Here is a 27,293-nt window from a genome sequence, read left to right as displayed (position 1 = left end):
CCCCTACAGGTGGGCAGGTAGGGGCTCCAGCCAGGATCCTTACACTGGTCCTTGTGCTTACCGCCACTTGCACTTAACCCGCTGCGCTACCACCTTACCACCTGACTCCTTCTTTTTGTATTTTTATGCCTCGATGTATTCATTTAGACACTGAATGTGCTACAATTAACCAGAAGATAGGGTATCACAGAAGATATGTCTTAAGGTTTCCAAGGTTGCAGATGGTTAGGACAACTTGATTCTGTTGAGGATTTTCTTCACTGCTTCTTTTACTTCCTTGTTCCTCAAGCTATAGATGAGAGGGTTCAACATGGGAATGACTGTCGTGTAGAAGACAGATACCATCCGGTCCTTATGTGAGGACTGGCCTGAGTTATCTCTCAGATACATGAAGATGAGGGTGCCAAAGAAGAGCGACACAGCCGTGAGGTGGGAGACACAGGTAGAGAAGGTCTTGGCCCGGCCTCCAGTTGAGGGGACCTTCAAAATGGCCACAATGATAAAGAAGTAGGACACCAAGATGACCACCATGCAAACAGGGATGACAAAAATGGTAAACACAATAATCACCATTTCCTGAACGTAGCTGTCTCCACAGGTCAGCTTTAGAAGGGGAGGGAGGTCACAGAAAAGGAAGTCAATCTCATTGGTTCCACAGAAAGTGAGAGAAAACGCAGAGATGGTCCGTACCAAGGCACTGAAGAAACCAGCCACGTAAGCTCCAGCCACAAAACTCCAGCGGGCCTTGTGTGTCACGATGGTGACATAGAGCAGGGGCTGGCACACGGCCACATAGCGGTCATAGGCCATGAGAGCCAGGAGGAAGCAGTCGATGGAACCAAAGAAAGTGAAGAGGAAGAATTGAGTTGCACAGCGTGTGTAGGCTAGAGCTGCCCCATGTTCCAACAGCACAGCCATCATCTGGGGCACAGTGACAGAGGAGTAGCAGATGTCCATGAAGGAGAGGTGACTCAGAAAGAAGTACATTGGAGTCTGAAGCCGGAAATCTGTGCAGATCAGGATGATCATGCCCAGGTTTCCCAACAAGGTGAAGAGATAGATGATTAGAAACATGAGGAAGAGAGGGAGCGTCCATTCAGGACAGTCAGTGAAGGCGATGAGGAGGAATTCGGTCACTAAGGTGAGGTTCTTCTTGGCCATGAAGCAGGTGGCACCTGAGAGGGTTAGGAAGACAAGCCAAGGGGAGGGTTCGGGTCCTGGAAGACAGAGGAGGACCTAGTGGGGTTTCAACTGTTATGTAGAAAACTGAGGAATGTTACACATGCACAAACCATTGCATTTTATATTACTGTTGACTGTAAACCAGTAATTCCCCAATGAAGAAATTTTTTAAAAAGAAGAGAAGCTAGTTAGGAAACTCAGTAGTGTTGAGCTGTGTGTTAATGGCCGTAGAGCTGTGCGCTCTTCCCTGCCTCATCTTTCTTGCCAATAGCTGTCCCACAACCAAAATGATATATTTTCAAGATTTGATATTTTCCCCTTTTAATCTCTTTACTGGTGAAATATTGGGTTATGTGACTGTTGTCACAGGATACAGTTCCACATTTCTTGAGATAGATGGCCTCACACCTACACCTCACCCCCACCCAGTCATCGTCTCCCCATACCAGAGGGCAATGGACCATCCTCCAATTTTATATCTCATAAATGATCTTAAATAAAAATCAATTTTACATTCAAGTGTTTGCATATAAATGAGCTTTTTAGTCTGCAACCATTTTGAAACACTTTCTAGAATATGATGAAAAGTCCCATCCAATGGGAAAGGCTCTGTGCAAATATTCAAGTAATTGTTTCTATTATTTTGAAAATGATTAAAAAGCAAAAAGTGGTTGAAGTTTAAGAACTCGTTAAATAATAAAAAAAAAATAAAAAAAAAACATTAACCAGGAAGGTGACGGAGCAGCGGAGTGCAATGGTTTGAATGGCTAAAATTCCTGGGTTCAATCCTCAGTGCTGCAAAAGCCAGATTGGTGAGTCTTCCTCTGTCTGTCTGTCTATCTATCTATCTATCTATCTATCATCTCCCTCTCTCCTTCTCTCTTCTTCCCTCTCTCGCTTCCTTCCTCTCCTTCATTAGGTCAATAAGTCAAACTTTTTGTTCTTTTTGCTTATTTTATTTTTTTTTACTATTGAGTAGTGGTTTACAGTATAATTATTTTTTTCACCGCTCCTATCACCAAAGCCCTATGTCCCCATCTCTACCCCCATAGATAACCTCTATAGTCAATAAATGAATCTTTTTTAAGAACTAAAGTGCAATCAAATAGAGGTCGGACAGTGGTATACCTGGTGAGGCACACAGGTTATCCCATGTAATGACTCAGGTTTGAGCCTCCAATATCTACCTGCAGAAGGGAAGCTTCACAAGCAGTGAAGCAAGTACTGCAGGAGTCTCTCTCTCTCTCTCTCTCTCCTTTTTTTATCTTGCCCGTTCTTTCCAACTTCTCTCTGTCCTATCAAATAAAGAAAAAAAAAAGAACACCAGGAGCAGTGGATTCAGCCAGCAGATATCAAGCACCAGCAATAACCTTGGTGACAATAAAAATAATATTAGTAATAATAATAATGAAATAAACAAATCAACACTCATGAAGGTCTTGAGTCATCCTCGTTTCCTCTTTCTATTTCAACAGAAAACTGTTGTCTTAATAAAAGCTTCTAGTTGGCCAAAGATAGATATTATGATAATCAATATTGTCCAGACCAGGGAGACATCTCAACCTTAAGAACAGCAAGTGTACATGCCTGAGTGCAGAGAAGTTCTAAATTTAACCCCAGGCACTGCCTTATGCCACGGCTGAACACTCTTCTGGTTCATATCACTCTCTGTGTCTTGTCTTTCTCCCTCTTTCTCCCTTCCTCCCTCCCTCCCTCTCCACTTCTCTCTCCCTCTTTCTCTCTCCCTCTCACTTCTCTTCCACTCACCCTTCCTCTCTCTCTCTCTCTCTCTCTCTCTCTCTTTCACAAAAATAAATCAATTAATCTTTAAAAAATATTTCAGGCTGCAGAAATAGCATAATAGGTACCCAAAAGGCTTTCATGCCTGAGACTCCAGAGTCCCAGATTCAACCTACCACACCACCATAATCCAGAGCTACGCAGTGTTCTGCTCTATTTATCTATCATCTATCTATGTATCTATCATCTGTCTAGCTATCTAGCTATCTGTTTCTCTCTCATTAAAATAAAAAAAAAATAAAAACATATATACTTCCCTTGGTAGAAGCACAAAAGTAAATACTACTCTAAGTGGTTTGTATATTAACTCAATCCCTACAACCACTTGATAAAGTATGAACTTTTTTATTATTCTTATTTTTCAGGTGAGAGGAACTGTGACAGAAAGAGTTTAAGTGACATGCCCAAGATCACACAGCTAATGAATGGTGAATACCATTAATGAAAATGACACAGAAGCATGATCTCTCTCTCTCTCTCTCCCTCCTTCCTACAGATATTATTGGGGTTCATTCCTGGCACTGAAAATGGCCACTGCTGGTGGCCATTTTTTCCATTTTATTGGATAGGACACAGATATATTGATAGAGGATGGAGCAGACAGAAAGGGAGAGAGAAAGATAGACACCTAAGGACCTGCTTTGCTGCTTGTGAAGTATCCGGGATCCTTGCACAGGTCCTTGCACTTAGTACTATGTGCACTTAACCGGGTGTACCTCTGCCAGCCCAGAAGCCTAATTTCTCTTATAAGAGGAATTCACAACCTCACCAATGTGTCCTGGAACCCCCACCAGAGCCCTGTCCCACTAGGGAAAGATATAAACAGACTGGGAGTATGGATCCACCTGCCAACACCCATGTCCAGTGGAGAAACAATTACAGAAGCCAGACCTTCCACCTTCTGCACTCCATAATGACCCTGGGTCCATATTACCACCAGAGGGATAAAGAATAGGAAAGCTTTCAACAAAGGGAATGGAATGCAGAACTCTGGTGGTGGGAATGTGGAATTGTACCCCTCTTATCCAATGGACTTGTCGATCATAATTAAATCAATAAAAAAAAAAGAGGATTTCATGCTTATCTAAAATCTACTGCAGCAGCCCAGGAAGGACTCAGGAAGTACCCACCTTTCAGGAGATAAGCATGAATCACATTGCAGTCTTTTCATAGCTAAAAGCCGATGGGAATTTTTGTGCTAATGGACAGAAAGTTCTTTGGCAGAGTTATGCAGCAGCCGGATTGAGAAGATATTTGATCACCTTTAAAGCATTAGACCTTGGCAGCTAGACCAGTGTTGAATTGGCATATTGGGGGAAATGATAAATAAAAGTAATTGAATTTGGTGATCTCAACCAAGTATGAACCAAGAAAAAAAAGATGCTGGATTCTCACCTGAATTCTACTTCACCTCCACATAACCTGTCCTCTGCTTTCTTCACCTACTACTTTCCCTTTGCTTCTAAACAATCATTTCTCTTCCACTGGGAGAAGTACCCAAAGGATGCATGGGAGACACCATGCCACACAAGAGGAGTTCTGGAAAGTTCTTGTTCTCCCATCCCCGCTCATTTACAATGTGGAGCAAATTACGTCCTCTCTCAGGGAATCTCTTGTAGACATGCCACACAAAAATGACTTAACCTAGAGAAAGCAATATCCTAGCTGCCTGAACATTAGTCCCTGAACGAGCTTGTCCTCAAGTCCTTCCATAGTCAGGTGTGTCCAGAAATTTCTTCCTCTTTTCTCTTTCTTTCTCTTCCTGATTTCATCATCTGCTAAATTTTCTTGAGATGCAGTTCTCATTGAAGTTTTTGTTAACCACCAGCTAAGTAAATAGTCTTTCCTGTGACTTCCCAGTCTCATTATAAAGCCCTCTCGGAGAAGATGCTTACAGCTGCCACAAATTGTCTGAGGTCCCCAGCCAATGGCTGTCTCTAAGGAAAGGCAATTAATTACTGCGTACGTGGATCTGGCACCAGGTCCCTGCTCCCAAAACCTTAGGACACATCCAATGAGGGGCCTAAACGCTATGAATCTCAGCCTGTGTGGCCCCTTGAGGAGTGAGATGTCTCTAGTTTTGTTTTCTCCCATCAGAGCAATGTCAAAAATTGTTTCCATCACTGCCCTCATCAGGGTGTCCATATCCTGGAAGAAGGGTGCTTTATAATAACAGGGGTTTAATCTCCAACTCTAGAAGGAAACAACAGGAAACAGAAACCTAAGTGCTCTGTGGATCATATATATATATATTAAATGGAAATTAAACTACAGGGAAAACTAGTATCTGGGATACTGCCCAGAAGAGAAATTGGCAAATTTCCTCTTCTTGGCATGGCCTCTGCATCTCTGCATCTGTAGTATATCTTTGGCCACAAATACATTAGCATTTGGTAAAGTCACTGAATTTCAACATGCCTTAATTCAGAAAATAAAATGCAAAAGAGCCAATAACGGAATCATTGTTCTCTTGGGTCTTTATGAGAAGAACCAAGAAAGCAGGAGAGCCCAGAGTTCGCTGTCTCCTTGCTATGCCAAAAGTTCTAAATGCAATAGAATTCAGTGATCCCAACTGAGCACAAACCAAGAAAGCTGGATCTGTGTTCTCACCCGGACTCTACTTCATCTCTAACCTGCATTCCCTCTTTGCTCTTTGTTGGTTATTTTTCTTGTTGTCTCCAAAAGACTGTTTCTCTTCCACTTGAAGAAGCAAGAGATACAACCTGAAATAAAATTTAAAAAAAGAGAGAGAAACTATAATACCTACAAATAAGGAATATGCTTCCACACCATCATAATCCCTTTCACTGGGCCTTCCAGGACTTCGCCCTCACCGGAAAGTAGCAGTGGTACGGACTGCCCCCCCCCCCCCATCTCCAAAGGGAGGTGGGTCATCCTGCCCTGCCACTCCAGGAAGACTGGCCCTGAAATCAGTGCAGCCTGCAGTGTTCCCAGCTGTGGCCGTGGACTGTGAGCTCAGACCAATAGGGACTCAGCAGTCACACAGGCTCTTGTGCTAAATATATATACATATATATGGGCCTTCAGTCAGGTGGATGGGATAAACAGTTAATTTTATGCATAGATTTTTTTTTCCAAAATTGGGAGCCACTCTCTACCCTAATCCAATTTTCTAACTCTTTTATGCACTCTGACACCATCTTCTTAGATAAAATTTCTATTCAATTCCATGTTAGCTGTCACACTCAAGCAAAAACTACAATAGCGGTGGACCCCTAGGAACATGCCTCAAATGGACTGCATTGTTTCCTTTGACCCTAAGATCCCTAGTCTCATCTGCTCTGTTCCTGATTTTCCTGTTCATTAATGATTTTGTCCCACTTTATATCTTGCTGCCTTTCAGTCACCAAGTTGCAGATGCTGTCATGATTCTACCCTCACTTCCCTGGGCAGACGACTTCACCAATGTGCTCTGGAACCCCACCTCTCCAGAGTCCTACCCCACTAGGGAAAGAGAGAAGCAGGCTGGGGGAATGGATTGACCTGCCAATGCCCACATCCAGCAGAGAATCAATTACAGAAGCCAGAACTCCCACCCTCTGTAATCCCCCAAAAACTTTGATTTGTACTTCCAGTGAGGGAGAAATTATAGGGGGAAGATGACCAGAGGGCTCTGAATTCCAACTCCATCAGGACCTGGAAAGAGAAGAAAAAGGGAGGGATATCTGGATGTAGTAATAGGTGTCTGTGTGACTTGGAAAGGAAGAAAAGATGGAACCATGGGAAAATGGGCAAATATACACAAATGTAGACAGATATTTGTATAAATCATAGTTAATTTTTATCTACAGCCTTAGAAAAACTGCTGTAGCTTCCAGTGGAGGGGATAGAGATCCAGATACAGAACTCTGGTGGTGGGAATGGTGCAGAGTTGTACTCCTGTATCTTGTAATTTTGTAAATCAATATTAAGTCAATAATAATAAGAAACAAAAATTAAAAAGGAATATGCTTCCAAATTAGTGATAGAATTACCCATCTTAGAAGACAGTAAGAAATAATCCCTTAAGTGAAGTGTATTTAAGGTAGTATGGAAATTCATTCTTATTCAATTTGTTATTTTTTAATTTGATAGGATGGAGACAAATTCAGAGAGGTGGAATAAATAGAGAGGGAGACTGAGTAGTACACTGGCAGACCTACTTCACCACTCATGGAGCTACTCCTTTGCAGGTGGGGACCAGAGACTTGAACCTAGGTCCTTGGTCATGGTAATGGGGAGTCAGTGTGGAGCAAGATGATAGCTGGGTCAGAGAGAGCTTCCCAGATGAGGTGGACAATTACAGTTTGGATGGAGATGGGTGGAGAATTATATAGTGTACAAAAACTTTTCAGGAAATAGAAAGAGCTGGAGCAAATTCACTCCTAAGGCAAGGAGTGGGACTTAGTGTAAGTAAAGAATGGTACTTGGTAAATCCAGGACTAAGTTTAGGTAAATAAGACACTTTCCTCAGGTTCCCTCTTTGCAAAGTTTAAGTTGGCACCAGAAGCTTTAGGAAACAAAATAAAGGATAGTGTGTATGAGAAATGCAAAATCAACACAAGAAATCTATAATGAACAAAATAACAATATTTTCAAATAAGCAACACCAATATTACTTATCTTTCTCTTACCATGATCTCCAGTATGACTTAGCACAGCACAAGCACTAGACTTGGAAGGGAAGCCAAACCAGCGAGGCAGAAAAGCAGCAGTGTACGGAACTTGCATTGTGCCATGTAATGCCAGAGCTGAGAGGTGCTTTAAATGGCCTCTCTCTCTCTCTCTCTCCTCTCTCTCTTTCTCTCTCTCATTTTTTATTATTTTTATAATTTATTTGTTTATTTATTATTAAATAGAGACAGAGAGAAATTAAAAGAGAGAGGGGAAGATGGGGAGGGATAGAGACATCTGCAGCTCTGCTTCACCACTTATGAAGCTTTCCCCCTGCAAGTGGGGACCAGGGGCTTGAACCTGCATCCTTGTACACTGCAATGTATGTGCTTAACCAGGCATGACACCATCTGGTTTCTCTCTCTCTCTCTCTCTCTCTCTCTCTCTCTCTCAGTCTCTCTCTTTCTCACACACACAGAGAAGGAAAGCAGGAAGGGAGGTAGTGAAGAAAGAATAAAGAGGAAGTAAAACATCACCAAAGAACTTTCAGAAGACAGACTTACAAAGTGCCTTTTTAAACAACTTGGAATATTTCATTTCTTTCCTCTCTTCTTCTCACATAAGAGAAGAAATGCTAGGGAGGTCGATTTAATAAGACCTAATATTCTCAGAGTATCTTTAACCATTCCAAAGTATTTTCTTCCTCTCTCTGCAGGAGGACCCTGGGGAATTGAGAGAGATAATGAAAGTCCTCATTTTGTATTTATGAGGAAGCCGGGCAAAGAAAGTCACTCAAAATCATAAAGTGACTTGGGGGGTAGACTGGAACTTTTGTCTGCCCTGTGATGAACACTGGGTACTAATGGACTCTTCTCATTGTACAGCCTCTTCTGCCCCCAAAATATAGCTTTACACACACACACACACACACACACACACACACACACACACGTACAGTCATGTCAAAACTCACTAGATGAAGAGGTGAGTTGAGCTCCTCTGAACTATGTTATATGGAGTAATTCCCTTAAAATCACAGTGGATTTACCCAATAGGTCTATTTTTTCCATGAAATTTTTGTTTGTTTGTTTTGTTTTTTGTTTTTTTGTTACCAGAAAGGCTTTCAACCAAGACTACTGTATTCTTCTAGACTGTCATTCAGACTAGATGGAGGCATAAAAACCTTCTCAGACAAGCAACAGTTGAAAGAATCAGCAATCACCAAGCCTGCCCTGAAAGAAGTTCTGAAAGGTCTCCTATAAACAGTCAGACCACCATAAATAGGCCATATATCAGAACACTCTAAAACTCTACAAGAATTGTGTTAAAATATCTTCAATCTATGGTATCAATAAATGTCAACAGCCTGAATTCACCTATTAAAAGGTACAGAGTAGGGAGAAGGATCACAAAACACAACCCAACAATATTCTGTCTACAGGAAACCCACCCAACTCAACAAGACAAACACAGACTCAAAGTGAAAGGATGGAAAACTATTATACAAACCAATGACCCACAAAAAAAGGGGAAAAAACAGCTATTCTCATATCTGACAGGATAAACTTTAAAATAAATAAAATTTAAAAAGATAGGAAAGGACACTACTTAACGCTCAGTGAATCAGTCAACCAAGAGGACTTAACTATTATTAACATCTATGCACCCAATGAGATGCCATCTAAATACATCAGACATCTGCTGAAAGAGCTACAGCAATATATTAACAGCAACAAAGTCATAGTAAGGGACTGTAACACCCCACTCTCTTAACTTGACAGACTTCCCAGGCAGAAAATCAATAAAGACACGAGGGAGATAAATGAGGAGATCTAAAAGTGTCGTTAAAGTTCGGGGCTCCAGCAGGCCAGGCTAGCTTCGCGGCGGTAAACAGAGACTCGAGGACACACGGCTGGGCAGAGAAGCTTTATTCACGAGCGGGCAAACATGTGCTCTCCTGTCTTTCTCCTCTGGCGGCAGAGAGAGACCCTTAAATAATCACCACACAGATCTGTCCTGCATCCCCTCACGTGGCCACACCAAGAACTCTGGAACTCTTAGCATAGGGGGCAGGGAGAAAGTGAGGTGCGAAACTAGCAAGGGCCAAACCAATTCTCCCAGAGGTGGGGGAAAGGAGACCAAACCAATATTAAACATACCAACAATTCCTCCTTTGCTTTTTAACTAAATGACCACAGTATCAGGGGTGTGGGGTGAACAGAAACCTGTATCGTACAGGCATTTTCAAAAAAGAAACTGGCACAAACATGGAGGAACATGTAAAACAAGAACCAGTGTGCTGCCAAGGGAAGGCCTGAGGGGGCCATTTTTTGCCTCTGTGGGCAAAGCTTTATCAGCTAAAGAACCTTTGCTGCCTCTGTGGGCTTTTGCCTTGACGGCCATTTTTTTTTCCCTGTGGGCATTACCTAGCATGGGGGGGTATGGCCTAGAGTCCCAAGGCAGCTGGCTGCAGTCAGTCTTTGTGTACCAGTAAGTCTGATAGAAGTGCCAGTCCAAAGCAGATGTCCACCAAAGAATTACCAGGGGGTGAATTGTTGTACGTCTGTCTTGATGGGGAATGTCAGCCATTGGAATTTCACTTTTCTGTAGAGAACTTGACAGCTGCAATTTACTTACTATGAAACAAAACTTGTAGCAGGTTAGAAGTTTACCACAATTGATAACTCTATTACAATTGGAAGTCTTTTTTAGTATGATTTTAAGGTTGTTTAAAGTTTAAACAATAGAATGAGGAAAGGTAAAAAAAAAAAAAAAAGCCTCAGGCATGAGAATCATTAGCATGACTATAGTGCAATCTAATGTTTCTAATTGAGAAGGAATTTGAGAGTTTTACATATCAACATGTTTTTAACCTTTTATTACACCCATTCAAGATGGAGACACACCCTAGGTGTGCGCAGGTTTTTTTTTTAGACCAACTTAGTTAAAAATATATTGATTTTTAACTAATTTTTACCTCAGACTTTAAATGTAAGTTAATTTTATCTTTATGAGAATTATGTTGAAAACCTTTTTCACTTAACTTTGCCTGGTAAGAATATAGCCTTAAAGTTATATTTTTAACCTTAAAGTTAATGTTTACCAAACTTTAAACACACACATACACATGGTCTTTAATACACAAGGAGAGAAACCTTTGTTATGAAGACATGTCATTTTAAACACGAATTTAGATCTATACTGTCTTAGTTGTTGGGGGGGCTCACCATCCGGAGGTGGCCTCTCGCGCAGCTCCACTTCTAGGAATTGTAGGTTGCGATCTCTGGACGAATCTCTGCATATTCTAGCTCGTCTGCCTTCAGACCCAAGCTGGAGATCTCGGCCAGGGGGCCCAGTTTAGGCAGAGACCCCACAGTCTCCAGGTGGTCCAGGATCTGCCCCGACGTCATAGCAGGAGGGTGGGCGGGCCAGCCGTGCAGAAGGCACGGGCCGAGGTGCCCTGGGGTGGCGGCCATGATGGGCCTTGCCTGCCATGTCTGCTGCCCTGCTCCCAGCAGCCGAGCAGTATGGAGGGAGCCTGTGCCCAATGCCTCGCGCCACGTGGCGGAAAGCCAGCTCATGCGGGCTGGCGTTGGGCTCCTGTGGACTGGCATTAGGCGGAAACCACAGAGTGTTCCAGAGATAAATGTTCCAGAAACAGCGAAACAGTCTCGTGAAGAAAGGGCAGAGGCCTTTGGAGATCTCTTCACAAGCAGAAGAGAAGGCTATAGTGCATAGGTAGCCAAGTTGTCTTCACTTATCTGAGAGATGTGCAGGTCAGGTCCACGTGGGCGCCATTTATCGTTACTGTTAGGGGCACCAGTAGGCCGGGCTAGCTTTGCGGTGGTAAACAGAGACTCAGGGACACACGGCTGGGCAGAGAAGCTTTACTCAAGAGCAGGCAAACATGTGCTCTCCTGTCTTTCTCCTCTGGCGGCAGAGAGAGACCCTTAAACTAATCACCACACAGATCTGTCCTGCATCCCCTCACATGGTGGCGCCAAGAACTCTGGAACTCTTAGCATAGGGGGTGGAGAGAAAGTGAGGTGCGAAACTAGCAAGGGCCAAACCAATTCTCCCAGAGGTGGGGGGAAGGAGGCCAAACCAATATGAAACATACCAACACAAACGGATGAGGAGATTCACCAAAGAAGAGATCCAAAAGGCCGAGAAACACATGAAAAAATGCTCCAAGTCTTTGATTGTCAGAGAAATGCAAATAAAGGCAACAATGAGATACCACTTCACTCCTGTGAGAACGTTATACATCAGAAAAGGTAACAGCAACAAATGCTGGAGAGATTGTGGGGTCAAAGAAACCCTCCTGCACTGCTGGTGGGAATGTAAATTGACCCAGCCTCTGTGGAGAACAGTCTGGAGAACTCTCAGAAGGCCAGAAATGGACCTACCCTATGATCCTGCAATTCCTCTCCTAAGGATATATCCTAAGGAACTCAATATACCCATCCAAAAAGATCTGTGTACACATATGTTCTTAGCATCATAATTTGTAATAGCCAAAACCTGGAAGCAACCCAGGTGTCAAACAATACATGAGTGGCTGAGCAAGTTGTGGTATATATACATAATACAATACTACTCAGCTATTAAAAGAATGGTGTCTTCACAGTTTTCAGCCGATCTTAGATGGACCTTGAAAAAATCGTGTTAAGTAAAACAAGTCATAAACAGAAGGATGAATATGGGATGATCTCACTCTCAGGCAGAAGTTGAAAAACAAGATCAGAAGAGAAAACACAAGTAGAACCTGAACTGGAATTGGTGTATTGCACCAAAGTAAAAGACTCTGGGGTCAGTGGGGGGGAGAATACAGGTCCAAAAAGGATGACAGAGGACCTAGTGAGGGTTGTATTGGTATATGGAAAATTGAGAAATGTTATGCATGTATAAACTATTGTATTCAATGTCAAATGTAATACATTAATTCCCCAATAAAGAAAAAAAATTCCCCTTGCAGGAGAGATGGGGGCTCGAAACCTAAAAATAAAATTAATTAAATAAATAAATAAATAAAGTTAAAGGAGTGGTCTGGGAGGTGGCCTACTGGATAAAGCATTGGATTCTCAAGCATGAGGTCCTGAGTTCAATCCCAGCAGCACATGTGTCAGAAAGATGTCTGGTTCTTTCTCTCTCTTTCTCCTTCTATCTTTCTGAAAAATAAATAAAATCTTTAAAAGAAAAAAGTTAAAGGAAAATATATAAAGGTGATGTTAAAGTACTGAAGAAGAGAAGAAATTCTTCCTGAGCTTAAAAAAAAAAAAATTAAGGTTCGATCCAAAGAGCTCATCAAGATTCTGATATCAGTATTGAAAACAAGGCAAACTTCCTGAGTCAGGGGTAGAATAAATATATTATACTTCGCTGTAGGACCTATAGGGGAATATGAAATGCATTCCCTTAAAGGGAAATATAGTCAGACAAGTAGATTTAGGTCTGACTGAACACCAAGTTATAGGAAAGAAAAAATGTCTATAAAGATCAGAGAAGATTATTTTGAAACAGAACTTAATTCCCAAGCCACTCTCTTTCAAATATAGATTAATCATACAATATACATTCTTTTTTTAATGATTTTTTTAATTTAATTTTTTATTTATGAAAAGGAGACACTGACAAAAACAAAGGATAAGAGGGGTACAACTCCACACAATTCCCACCACCAGCTCTCCGTATCCCATCCCCTCCCCTGATAGCTTTCCTATTCTTTATCCCTCTGGGAGTATGGACCCAAGGTCATTGTGGGATGCAGAAGGTGGAGGGTCTGGCTTCTGTAATTGCTTCCCCACTGAACATGGGCATACTCCCAGCCTCCCAGCCTGCCTCTCTCTTTCCCTAGTAGGGTGGGGCTCTGGGGAAGCAGAGCTCCAGGATACGTTGGTGGGGTTGTCTGTCCAGGGAAGTCTGGTCGGCATCATGCTAGCATCTGGAACCTGATGGCTGAAAAGAGAGTTAACATACAAAGCCAAACAAATTGTTGAACAATCATGGACCTAAAAATTGGAATAGTACAGATGAAGAGTGTGTGTGTGGGGGGGTGTCCTCCATTTTGTAGATAGCTAGTAGGCATATTTTAGTTATATTCCAAAGGGCCTGTGGCTATACTAGTTTTTTGGTTTTTTTCCCTGAGTCTGAAATATGATATGCAGGTGGATTCATGTTATTGTCTGGGGGGATGATGTCATGGCTGGAAAAGGAACAGAAAGCTGGATCAGGGAAGAGAATAGCTCCCTAATATGGCAAAGGGGTATAAATATTGTTGACTGTAAACCTCATAAGTTTGATTTGATCTGGGCCCATATTCAGCTTAGGAGCCTATGTGAACTCTTCATCCCTGTAGATCTGAGCTCACATTCTGTGGTCATGAGTAGGAACATTCCAAGCTGCCCCAATATCGACCACAAGACACATTCTTTAACCACAATATAATGTAGAAAGAATTTAACAAAAGTCTAGCCAAGGAGAATATTCATCATCTTCAACATATTGAAATAGCCTGTTCACTTACACGTAAAGTGCAGCTTGTCTTGAAACTTCAAGCTATTCAGAAATAACCAACACTGATAAGTCTAGCTAAAACCTATGGGCTATAAACAACACTGGGATATGGGAAAACCTATACTTATAGTTTCAGTTATAATATGATGTGGACAACTAAAATAAATGAAATATACTGCAGACGAATTCTAATACATACAAAAATAAGCTAAAAAATAAAGAAAAAAATAGAAATTAGTGATATAGAAGGGAGATGTTTTAATTTTTTCTTTACTGAGGGGATTAATGGTTTAGCCGACAGTAAAATACAGTAGTTGGTACACATGCAACATTTCTCAGTTTTCCACATGACACTCTCACCACCCACTTAGTTCCTCCGCCATCATGTTCCAGGACCTGAACACACACACACACACACACACACACACACACACACACACACTACAATACACCAATTCCAGTCCAAGTTCTTTTTTGTGTTCCCTCTGTTCTTATTTTTCATCTTCTGTCCATGAGTAGGATCTATAAGAAAGATTTTAATGCATCAGGCAAACTTCACCAGGTACTGACTCTTTGAAATGATTTATAGTAAAAGCATATTGCTTATGTGATGGCAGAGGAGGACATAGGGGGGGTTGAATTGTTATGTGGAAAGCTGGGAAGTGTTATGCATGTAGAAACTATTATAATTTACTGTTGATTGTAAGCCATTAAAACCCCAATAAAGAAATTTTTAAAAATGAATAAATAAATAAATGAATAAATGTCAACCCTGTTCCAAAGCAAAAATAAATATGAAGGCAGCAAAAAAAAAAATTCACATTGCTGGACCATTTGATTGGAAAAGGAGACATAAAATAAAACAGATTCTATGAGTGTTTAGTAATGGGTTTCACAGTCTCAGAGATAATTTTAAATTACAAAAAAAAAGAACATACATATCATGCCAACAACAACAACAAAATGAACGTGACCTGAAGCTGTGTTTTTGGACATGAAAAAACCTCGAGGCATGTTGGACAAATTGTTGCAGATTTGAACATGATGAGAGTCATAGCATCACAGGTGAGGAGTTTTGAAATAGACATAAATAAGCTATAGTCTATTACCTAGACATAAATACTTAGCAAAAATTGTCAAAGTATACATGAGAATGTTAGCAGCAAACCCAATCTTGCATTAGTTCTGGAAGAAGGGAAGAAAATGAGATCAGAGATGAGCAGGAAAACATCTCAAGACCGTAGCTACCTACCACTTTATCTTCTAAAATACTGAGGAAATAGTGTGGTCTGGCAGCTCAAGATGGTGGGCAGGCCAGTGTTAATCAGAACAGCTTGTCTTTCTGGATGATTAAAATTCTGCATAACAAAAATTATAAGTGAATAACCTATAGTATTTTATAACAACTTTCAAAAGCTAAATGCCATGCTTAATTTCTAAGAAAAAGATGATTTCATTCATATGTGGACTATAAATGACAAAAAAAATAATAATAAACTTGCAAAAAAAAAAAGAAAAATGCAGAGCTGGGTGGTGGCACACCTAGTTGAGCACACATATTACAATGCACAAGGACCTGGGTTCAAGCCCCTGATCCCCACCTGCAGGGGGAAAGCTTTGAAAATAGTGAAGCAGTGCTACAGGTGTCTCTCTCCCTCTCCAACTCCCCCTTCCCTCTCAATTTCTGACTGTCTCTACCCAATCAATAAAGATAATTTTTAAAAATTTGAAAATAATGGAGGTCAGGCACTAGTGTAGCGGGCTCAGCGCATATGGCGTGAAGCGCAAAGACCAGCGTAAGGATCCCGGTTCAAGTCCCCGGCGCTCCCCACCTGCAGGAGGGTAGTTTCACAAGCAGTGAAGCGAGTCTGCAGGTGCCTATCTTTCTTTCCCCCTCTCTGTCTTCCCCTATGATCAACATTTCTCTCTGTCTTATCCAACAACAACCACAACAATAACAACAGAAAAGCAACAACGGCAACAAAAATGGGGGAAAAAATGGCCTTCAGGAACAGTGGATTCCCAGTGCTGGCAATGAGCCCCAGCAATAACCCTGGAGGCAAAAAAAAGAATTTAAAATAATGGTAGCCGAACTGTCTCTTGGACTTTGTAAGAACAATGGTGGTTATGGGTGGGTGGGAGGGGACTTTATCTCCAGGTGTGATGATGTACATCAATATGTGTTGGTGTGGCAATGTACCCCTGAAATCTGATAATTTGGTAAAGCACTGTTAAATCACTACTGGAGAAGGATAGTTAAAAAAAAAAGTATGAAAGAAATGAAAGAAAGTGATCCAGGAGGTAGTGCAGTGGATAAAGCAGTGAACTCTCAGCATGAGGTTCTGGGTTCGATCCCTGGCAGTACATGTGCCAGAGTGATGTCTAGTTCTTTCTTTCTCTCTCACCCTATCTTTCTAATTAATAAATAAATAAAATATTCAAAAAAAGAAATGAAAGAAGTAGAAAACTGAATATACAGCCAGAGTAGAAGAGTAGCCACAGTCCTCCCTCCATCAAAGGCATCAGGATATAGGAAACTTTATGTTAATGTTCCTGGAATCTGCAAGGAACAGCTAGTTCCTGTGACATTTAAACATTCTCAGTACACAGTGTATTAACATCAAGACTAAAATCAGATAGCATATACACAAAAATTACTAAAGTCAAAGATCCCTTGGAACACACCTAAAATAGATTTCCTAGCTTCTTCCCCCACAAAGACCCCTAATTTCGTCTGCTCTATTTTTACCTTTGAGTTCCTGTTTATTAAACAATTTTGTTCCGCTTTAGATCTGCCTGCTTTTCAGTCACCCAGTTGCAGGTGCTACCATGAAGACATCCTGAACTTCCTGAGCAGACAGCCTCACTAATGTGTCCTGAAAGCTTACCTCTCCAGAGCCCTGCCCCACTAGAAAAATATAGAAACAGTCTAGGGGTGTAGGTTGACCTGCAAACATCCATGTCCAGTGGAGAAGCAATTACAGAAGCAATTATAGACCTTCCACCCTCTGGACCCCATAAAGAATTTTGGTTCATACTTCCAGAGGGATAAAGAATAGAGGAGCTTCCAATGGATACTGAACTCTGGTGGTGGGAACTGCATGGAATTATACCCCTTGTTATCTTATAATCATGTGGATCATTATTAAATCACTAATAAAATGTTTTAATCTGGAAAAAATAGTATCAAATGTTTTATTAATAAGTCTTATAAACTGTATGTTAAAAATCATGGTATTTTAGATATATTGTTTCAAATAAAATATACTATGAAATGTTAATTTCAAATTTTTCATTTTAATGTAAATATAATAAAATGTTTTATTTATGGCTTAAAATGTATTTCTACTGAGCAATACTGTGAGACAATTTATGAATCAATAAGAAATGTGTCACCTTATCTAAAGAAAGCTGTGAAAAATCCTTGAAAGGACAAAGTATATGTGTAAAAGGAAAAGTTTCCATATGTGTTGTTAAGTGAAAAAACTCAATCACGCAGGGCCAGGCACGATTACAGTATCCAAGGACCTGAGTTCAAATCCCTGGTCCCCGACTACAGGGGGAAAGCTTCAGGACTGGTGAAGCAGTACTGCAGGTGTCTCTCTGTCTCTTTCCCTCTCTGTATCTCCCCCTGCCTTCTCATTTTTTCTCTTTCTCTATTCAATAATAAGTAAATGAATGGATGAATAAAAATATTTTTGAAAAAGCTCAATCATGTTAAAATGTGACTTCTCATAGAAGTGAATCTGTTATCTTAACTCAAGTTCAGTCAGATATGCTTTCTGTACATGCCCTCTACTTGTGTAGTGATGACAATCACAGTGATGCTCCCAGTGGAGTGGCAGTTCAGCATGCTCCGTACAAGGTAGAGTGTCTTCCACCCACTTTGAAAACATTCATTTGTCTAATGACTTTGTCTTCAGAATGCAACTGAAAGCCTGCTATTCTCTTTTTTTAATTCATAAAATGGAAATATTGATAATACTGTAGGATAAGAGGGGTACATTTCCACACAATGCCCACCCCCAGAGCTCCATATCCCATCCCATCCCATCCCTTGATAGCTTTCCCTATTATTTATCCCTCTGGGAGTATGGACCCAGGGTCATTGTGGGATGCAGAAGGTGGAAGGTCTGGCTTCTGTAATTGCTTCTCTGCTGAACATGGGTGTTGGCAGGTTGATCCATAATCCCAGCCTGTCTCTCTCTTTTCCTAGTGGGGCAGGGCTCTGGGGAAGCGGGGCTCCAGGACACATTGGTGGGGTCCTCTGCCCAGGGAAGTCAGGTTGCCATCATGGTCTCATCTGGGACCAGGTGGCTGAAAAAGAGTTAAAATATAATGCAGAACAAATTGTTGACTAATCATAAACCTAAAAGCAAGAATATTTCAGTTGAAGACTTGGAGTCTCTGTTTTGGAAAAAGCTAGTAGGTCTGTTTTAGGTATATTCCAGATAGCCCATGATTTTACTAGTTTTTGCCTGAGCCTGATATCTAATATGCAGGTGGATTCAGGTTATTGTCAGGGGAGATGGTGTCATAGTTGGAAAAAGGGCTAGAAAGCTGGATCAAGGAAGAGAATAACTCCCAAATATGGGGAAAGTATATAATATTGTTAACTGTAAACCCCGTTGATTTTATCTGGGACCCATATTCGGCACAGAAGCCTGTGTAACCTCTACATCCATGTAGGTCTGAGCTCACATTCCGTGGTCACAGCTAGGAACATTCCAGGCTAAACCAATTTCGGTACCCATCTTCCTTGGGTAGTAGTTAAAGTATGTTGTCCAAACTCCCTTTGGAGAATGGAACATTTCCTACCACTATTGATCCACATTGAGGGTAAGGTTCTATAGGGTCCCACAAAGGGGTCCATTATGTTGTTCCTGATGGAGATGACCAGGGACAGTAGTGAGAGGGATCTGTTAGAGGTCTAGGCCATTATGTCTGTGTGGGAACCCCAGAGTTCCCTGACTAGGGCTCCAGCTGACGGGGTGGCCTGGTGGTGACTAGAGTCATCATTAAAGTATGCCATTCTCTTGCCCTTATTCAGCTATTGTAGAAAGCCTGCTATTCTAAGAGCTCTTAATGCTTACATTTTTGTAACTGTTAACCGCCTGCAATTTTTTCTGAAACTCTGCCACCCACCAGGTGAACATGCTTGAGCTAACCTGTTTGGTGAGGAGATAGCAGGTGGAGTGTATCATTGTGCTAGCCAAGGATGGTGTACAACCAACCCCTCAAACATGTGAGAATCAAGCCAAGATCTTCTAGTGACATCCACAGTCAGCCACAATTGCATGGACAGGTGAAATCAGAAACACTAGTTGACTGACCTACAAATTCATGAGCTTTAGTCAAAGCTTCCTCTTTTAAGTTATTGAGCTATTGTGACAACAGGTAGCTAATACACTGATAAAACATGAGAGGCTCACCTTCAGTTTTTTTTTTCAGAGATTTAGATACATAAGATTAAAATTTTTTTCTTGAAAAGAATAAGATATTTTGACCAGTCAGCTATCAAGAAAAATTCAAAAGTCTGAAGAGGAAAACTGCTACATGCAACAATAAGTTTTAAATGAACCTGAAAAGCAAAAAAGGAAAAAAAAATTTTTCTTCCAGGAAACAAACTCAAAAATTGAAATGATATGAAGAATAAAGTATCAAATTAATAAATAAAGAGACCAATAAGTGTTTGGACGATGGTCTATCCTATGCAAAAGTAAATTATGGGAGTCGGGCGGTAGCACAGCGGGTTAAGTGCACGTGGCACAAAGCGCAAAGGCTGACATAAGGATCCTGGGATCCTTCGAGCCCCTGGCTCCCCACCTGCAGGGGATTCACTTCACAAGTGGTGAAGCAGGTCTGCAGGTGTCTTTCTTTCCCCCTCTCTGTCTTCCCCTTCTCTCTCCATTTCTCTCTGTCCTATCCAATAATGACGACATCAATAACAACAACAATAAAACAAGGGTAACAAAAAGGAAATAAATAAATATTTTTTAAAAAGAAAATTATGTATGAATCGAGTATTTGATTTACAAAAAAAAAAATTAAACTATTTTTGTAAGCTTAGTATAGAGAAAAACAAAAGAAGAGTCACACCCTCCACTGGGGGACTAGACAGGCCCTTGACCCAGATGCTAGAGAATTTCAAGGAGAGACTGAGAAGGAACTGCAATGGTGGAGGTCTGGGGACAGCCCCCAGCAACAGGTGAGCCAGCAAGTCAATGGCAAGTTTTGTGAACTATGGATGCTCCCTCGCCTCCAACCTTCAGTATCTTGTACCAGCCCCCGAGCATGAAAGCAATGAAGCTTCAACTTTATTCACATCTTTCTTTCACAGTCCTGCGAACCTTCTCTCTTGCCCCCACACTAAATCAAAGGCATATATTGCTAAGGAAGAAGACAGAGAGATAGATAGATAGATAGATAGATAGATAGATAGATAGATAGATAGGTGATAGATAGATATCCTTTACTTCATCAAACAATGTACTTCTTTTATAATGTAAAACCCAGTATTTTTTTAAAGATAAAGTACCTAAAAACAGTGATTTTTTTAAAGAGGTGAAGTACCTGGAAATATGAGACTCAATAAATTTTAGCCATATTTGATAATCTTAGACTCAGTGAATTTAATCAGTTTTCATCTAGCAAGGCAAGTAATGTTAAAAATCATTATTGTGCAGCTATCAAGAACAATGAACCCACCTTCTCTGACCCATCTTGGACAGAGCTAGAAGGAATTATGTTAAGTGAACTAAGTCAGAAAGATAAAGATGAGTATGGGATGATCCCACTCATCAACAGAAGTTGACTAAGAAGATCTGAAAGGGAAACTAAAATCAGGACCTGACCAAATTGTAAGTAGGGCACCAAAGTAAAAACCCTGTGGTGAGGGGTAGACATGCAGCTTCCTGGGACAGTGGGGGGTGGGAATGGGTGGGAGGGATGGGTCACAGTCTTTTGGTGGTGGGAATGGTGTTTATGTACACTCCTAGCAAAATGTAGACATATAAATCAGTAGTTAATTAATATGAGAGGGGGAAAATCAATTGTATGTCTCAAAGTTTTTCAAAACACAAGCTGAATCTTTTTAATATATAGGCTGTGTATTTGATATGCGGACTCTCTCAAAAGCCTAGACCAAGTAGATTAGAAGCATCCAATAGCACAGCTATATACAAGATACTGGATACTGTACAGCAAACCCTAACAAAAGGACTTTTCAAAGTTAACTCAGTTACCAAATAATGTGATGATAACATTAACTATCAATTGTCTTTTAGAACCCTAAGACAGCAGGAACCTCACATCTCCACTATAGAGCCCCTACTTCCCCCAGTCCTGGAACCATTGGATAGGGCCTACTTTCCCGTATGCCTCTCCCAATCCATACCAAATAATATTGCATCCGCCAATCACAACCTAACCAACGCAACGATTGCCACCTCAGCATGCTTCACCTCAGACTGTATCCAGAGACTTCACGTGTGGAATGACAACCCTTCAGCTTCATTACTCGGGTGAGACCTTTCCTTTTATAGGACACTCTAATTTCATCTCAGGTAGTTCACTTTCTAACAAAGTCCCATAACCTAGATATACACCAGTTTCTGTGAGAGAGAGCCTATGTTCACACGTATCCATGAACTACTGCAAAATATATACCTGAAAGCAGAAGTACACTAGAGTTTGCAGTGAGTACCTCCCTAACACTTCCTCTCCACTATTCCAAGCTTTGGGCCCATGATTGCTCAACAATTTGTTTGGCCTCGTATGTTAACTCTCTTTTCAATCACCAGGTTCCAGATGCCACCAGGATGCTGGCCAGGCTTCCCTGGATTGAAGACCCCACCAATGTGTCCTGGAGCTCAGCTTCCCCAGAGACACACCCTACTAGGGAAAGAGAGAGGCAGACTGGGAGTATGGACCGACCAGTCAACGCCCATATTCAGCGGGGAAGCAATTACAGAAGCCAGACCTTCTACCTTCTGCAACCCTCAATGACCCTGGGTCCATGCTCCCAGAGGGATAGAGAATGGGAAAGCTATCAGGGGAGGGGGTAGGTTATGGAGATTGGGTGGTGGGAATTGTGTGGAGTTATACCCCTCCTACCTTATGGTTTTGTTAATTAATCCTTTCTTAAACAAAATTAAAAAAATCATTATTGTGGGGACTGGCTGGTCGCACAATACCTGGTTGAGCATACATATTATAATGTGCAAGGACCAGGTTCAAGCCCCGGTCCCCATCTGTGGGGGTGGTGATGTGGGGGATTCATAAGTGGTGAAGCAGGCCTGTGGGTATATCTCTATTACTTTCCCTCTCTATCTCCCTCTTCCTCTCAATTTCTGGCCATCTCTATCCAATAATTAAAGCTAATAAAAATTTCCAAATAATTATTATTTTATTACTAATTATTATTATTGCTATTAATTTATCACAATTATTGTTGCCCAAGAAAATATTTTTGTGGCCCACTATCTCTCTTTATTTGAATATATATATGTATATATTTTTTTTTGTAAATTTCCAGTGCTGAGTAAACACCAAAATCCCCATGTTCAGCCTCAGAATGACAGGAGATAGTTTTGTAAATGTTGAGGATTCAGTTGAATTGCTAGAGAAGAGGCATTTGTCAAAAGGGGACTTTCCTGAAGTATCATTCACTTGGGTGCCTACGGTCAAAGAACACCGTTTAATCTCTCCTTGGCTCTGCTCACTGTACCTGGTCCCTTCAGTCAACAAAAATTCATTAGCTGAGTCCCAAGTGCCAGTCAGTGTGCCAGGAGTACGGGAACCAGCAGTGAGCAAGGCTCACATGGCCCGTCCTGCTGAAACAGTTACAGTTCATTGACAAAAGGACATTAAACAAGTAACAAGTGGTTTCTGTGTTTGAAGACTTGAGACGGCGCCATGAGAGCAAACCAGCAGCCATTTGGGAAAACAGAGACGAACTCAACATTGCAAAACTTACTTGAGCACATCAAGTGCTGGGAGAGGCTGTTTCCCAATCAGCCCCTCCAAAAGAAGAGTTTGAGGAGTCAGGAAGCCAACCAGAGGCCATCTTAAATGATGAGAATGTTTTAAATAGAACCCTTGGAAGAAGCAGTCTGGCTTCTCTCATCCCATAAACACGCATTTATGTGAACTCCCAGGCTCTGTGAGAAATGTTAACAGCCTGAAGGAATGCATTCACTCACACTGTGTTTATTCCACAAACATTTACCGGGTGCTTATAATAGGCAAGTAACTGTTTTGGGCACAGAGACTCAGTAGAAAACCCTATTTTCCAACTCTTACATAACACTGGGGCAATAGAAGATAAAACTCAAACGGACAGCAGATGTAATGTCAGATGGTGATAAGGGCTATACAGAAAAAAACAACAGACAGGGATGTCAGTAAAATCAAGTGATCAGAGAAGGGGACAAGAGGTGGTCCACCTGTTTGAACACATTACAATGCTGTCACAAGGACCTGGGTTAAAGCCCCTGCTCTGAAATTGCAGGGGGAGAAGCTTCATAAGCAGTAAAGCAGTGGTTCATCTCTCTCTCCCACCTTCCCTCCCTCTGTACCTCCACTTACCCTCTTGATTTCCCTGTCTCTCTTAGAATAAATATATAAAACAATATTAAAATGAAGGAATGATAGGACCTGCTACAATTTCTTTTTCTAAAAGGTGGTCAAAGATGCCCTCACCAGAAGGTGATATTTGCAAAAATTGGAAGAAATTGAAGGAAGAAGTTGTGTACATATCTAGAAGAATAGCATTCTGTTGGGGAGCCAGAATCATGAGGTCTCATGTTGAGATTCCTGCTGTGTTAAAAAAAAATTTACAGGGGCGGGTGGTGGCACACCTGGTTGAGCGACATGTTACAGTGCAAAAGGACCCAGGTTCAAGCCCGTGGCCCCCACCTGCAGGGGGAAAGCTTTGTGGTGAAGCAGGGCTGCAGGTGTCTCTCTGTCTCTCTCCTTCCCTCTCAATTTCTGGCTGTTTCTATTGAATAAATAAAGATAATAAAAAAATTTTTAAAAATTTACAAAGACTAATATATTGCAACAGAGTAAAAGACTCTGGAGTGGGTGGGGGGAGGTTTCGAGTCCTGGAACATGATGGCAGAGGACCTAGTGGGGGGGTTGTATTGTTATGTGGAAAACTGGGAAATGTTAACATACACATGTTACAAACTGTTGTATTTACTGTCAACTGTAAAACATTAATCCCCCAATAAAGAAATTTTTTTTTAAATCAATAAAGAGTTAAGGCTCTAACAGAAGAATCAAACTCACAAGAAAAGAACAATTTCCTAATTCAGCAAGACAAGGGGCGTTGCTGGGAAATTTGCTAATTAATTAAATGATGTACTGGCTGGATTCTGAAGTTGGGCTGCAGAGAGAATATTTAATATTTCCAGAAGTACCAGAGCTACAAGGTCAACACTAAACTAAATCACTGCACCCTTGACAAGTGAAAAAATAAAATCTCTGTTGGTATGCATGAGACCCTTTCTGTTTCATTTGGTTTAAATCCCCCCTGCTTAACACTATTCTATTTACATAACCTCTGTTAACAAGTTCCACCCTCCCTCCAGGGCAATGGTGGTTCAGTGATAGGATTCTCGCCTGCTCCACCCCCCCTCCTTGTCACACCCTGATCCCTTCTTTGTCACACCCTGATTTTCACCAGTCACTTTTCTCTCCACCCTCTCTATGTCACATCCTGTTTCCACCCTACTTGGCAAGTATATATAAAGACAGCATTGTGAGTAGTACTGTACTTTGAGTTTAACTTAGCTCGTCTTAGATTGTGCTGCGCCCTGCATGAATAAAGAGATACTGCCTACAGCTCAACCATGAGTCCCTGGTCGTCTGTTACCCGCCCGTGAAGCCAGCCCGGCAAAAACAACATAACCCATCGAAAACAACAAAAACAACATAACCCATCGAAAACAACAAATCTCTTTTTTATTTGGCAGCATTAAATATGGGTGTGAACCAGGAGAACCTAATCAGCTTCCTCGCCTGAAACCAACATCATCTTTCTCTGTGCAATCTCTTTCCCTCCTTGTTCACTGTTCTTCCTTTACTGCTGACCTCCTGCTCACCTGCTAATTGTAATCTTGTGCTAAGGATGTAGGGGGAAAGACTGTACTGCTTGGGGTAGCCAGCTACCTGGATCCTTATCCCTATTCCCTTCTCCATTCCTACCACCACCTTGACTAACTATGTGATCCTCAGAAAGTCTCTGGCCTGTCTGAATTTCCACTTTCTTATCTGCTTTTATAGATATTACTTTCCCAAAGTAGAGTTAAGCATGACTTAGCTACTGGAAAACAGAAAGCCAGAAGGAATTCAAATGTTATGATTATGTTTCATTTCTCTTTCCATTCTCATACATGTAATTACTATATGTCTATCACCCAGTATACTGGGGTGGCAGGAGGGTTCTCTGTGCCTGGACATGTGGTTCCAGCACAAGATTTGGCTAGTGTGTTCTGCTCCCTATAATGCTGTATTCAATCGGTGGTTGACTTGGGTTTCTATCAAGAGGGTACTGGAATTCCTTGTGTGCAAATGCTATCTTTCTAGAAACAGGCTAGGGGTATGGATAGATAAACATGCCAATGCCCATGTCCAGTGGAAAAACAGTTAGAGGAATCAGAGCTCCCACTTTCTGAAGCCCAAAAAGAATTGTGGTCCATCCTCCCAGATGGATAAAGAATATGGAAGTTTCCACTGGAGGGGATGAGACATGAAACTGTGGTCATGAGAACTGTATGGAATTGTACCCCAATTGTCTTACAATTGTGTAAAATTATATTAAGTCACTAATAAAAAATTTAAAATAGGGGTAGAGTGGTGGCCCACCGGTTGAGTATATGCATTACAATGCTTAAGGGCCCAGGTTCAAACTCCCAGTCCCCACTTGCAAGGGGGAAAGCTTTGTGAGTGGTTAAGTAGCAATGATGGTGTCTTTCTAACTCTCTCCCCGTCTACTACCCCCTTCTCTCTTAATTCCTGGCTGTCTCTATCAATTAATAAATAAAGACAACAACAATTTTTTAAATATCCCCCAAATTAAAATAGATGGTATCTTTTATGTAAGAATAGAAAAGATTCCTCTCCTGCCCTCATTTCTGAAAGCACTTGCACTATTGGACAAGATCTGACTTTTCCCAAGAGGAATCAAAGATCTTTCAGGGTTCAATTTCCTCAACCTGAATAATGTCTTGTAACCTATGTGCTGCCACCCTTACCAGCTGTAACCTGAGAGGAAGATAACACACACACACACACACACACACACACACACACACACACACACACAGATGATATAATAGGAATCTGGTCACCTAGGGAAAGACAAGACCCACTGTATTCATTAACTTGCTCTTCTAGGGTCATGTACTTCCTCAGGTCTCTCCCTTTAATGTTTGCCATATGAAAACCCTAACAGGAAAAACTAAATAGGACCAGTGCATTGCCCTAGAAGCACTCGGCACAGTCTGCTGGTTGGCATGACCATTGCCAGTTTTTTGCACTTGAAAAATTATGACAGTTATTCTTAGCATCTGATGCACCAGCATTTTTATGAGTTTCAAAATGTCCAGGCACAAAAAAAGGATAAAATAAAAAATAAAAAGGTCAGAAGAAGAGAAAAAAAAACTTCCATAAAGATGGAACCAGGAAGGGAACAAGTGCTGAAGCAGGACAGCAAGTGTCTCTCTGTCTCTTTCCCTCTCTATCTCCACTCTCAATTTCTTTCTGTCTCTGACCAATAATAAATAAATAAATATTTAAGTGAAGGAAGGGAGGGAGGGAGAGAAGAAGGAAGGAAGGAGAAAAAGAAGGAAGGAAGCTTTACAGGCTTGTATATTTTTAGTGTTTTTGACCTTCCAGAGCATGGCTCCACCACTTCGTCTCCAGAAAGACTGCAAAGAGCAGCATATATGACTGGCCCCATTCTACTGAAGCAACAGCATAGACAGGGCTGAGGAGGAGGAGAAGGAGGGGAAGGAAAGGCTACCCAAGGCCATTCACCTAACACCCACCAACTTTGTACAGATGTCATTATAATCTCCCCCTGTTTTAGAAGAGATAGTCAAACTATGGAAGTTATTATTTCATTTTTCTTATGTCATGTTTTTTTCAAGAAAAAAATGGTATTCCGTTACCTT

At 41.3% G+C, this 27,293-nt stretch overlaps 2 protein-coding genes across 2 annotated transcripts in view; both read right to left on the bottom strand.

Moving 5' to 3' along the window:
• Positions 1–225: 225 nt before the first annotated feature.
• Positions 226–1,161, bottom strand: LOC103110308 (olfactory receptor 9Q1). The gene has a single exon (XM_007519481.1). The coding sequence runs from the start codon at positions 1,159–1,161 to the stop codon at positions 226–228; it is 936 nt and encodes a 311-aa protein (XP_007519543.1).
• A 17,074-nt stretch (positions 1,162–18,235) lies between these two features.
• The window catches only part of LOC103110406 (olfactory receptor 9I1-like), a 30,714-nt gene continuing 21,656 nt past the window's right edge, over positions 18,236–27,293 (bottom strand). Inside the window, exon 3 of the mRNA XM_060177442.1 lies at positions 18,236–18,429. Coding sequence (XP_060033425.1) covers positions 18,404–18,429 — 26 coding nt within the window. The 3' untranslated portion in view covers positions 18,236–18,403. The remainder of the gene's footprint in view (positions 18,430–27,293) is intronic.

The sequence above is a fragment of the Erinaceus europaeus genome, chromosome 17 (genome assembly GCF_950295315.1).
Source record: "Erinaceus europaeus chromosome 17, mEriEur2.1, whole genome shotgun sequence".
Classification (NCBI taxonomy): domain Eukaryota; kingdom Metazoa; phylum Chordata; class Mammalia; order Eulipotyphla; family Erinaceidae; genus Erinaceus; species Erinaceus europaeus.
This window is presented reverse-complemented; position numbering and strand designations above follow the sequence as displayed.

Coding starts and splice junctions, on each gene's coding strand:
- LOC103110308 (XM_007519481.1), bottom strand. CDS start 1,161: ATGGCCAAGAAGAACCTCACCTTAGTGACCGAATTCCTCCTCATCGCC.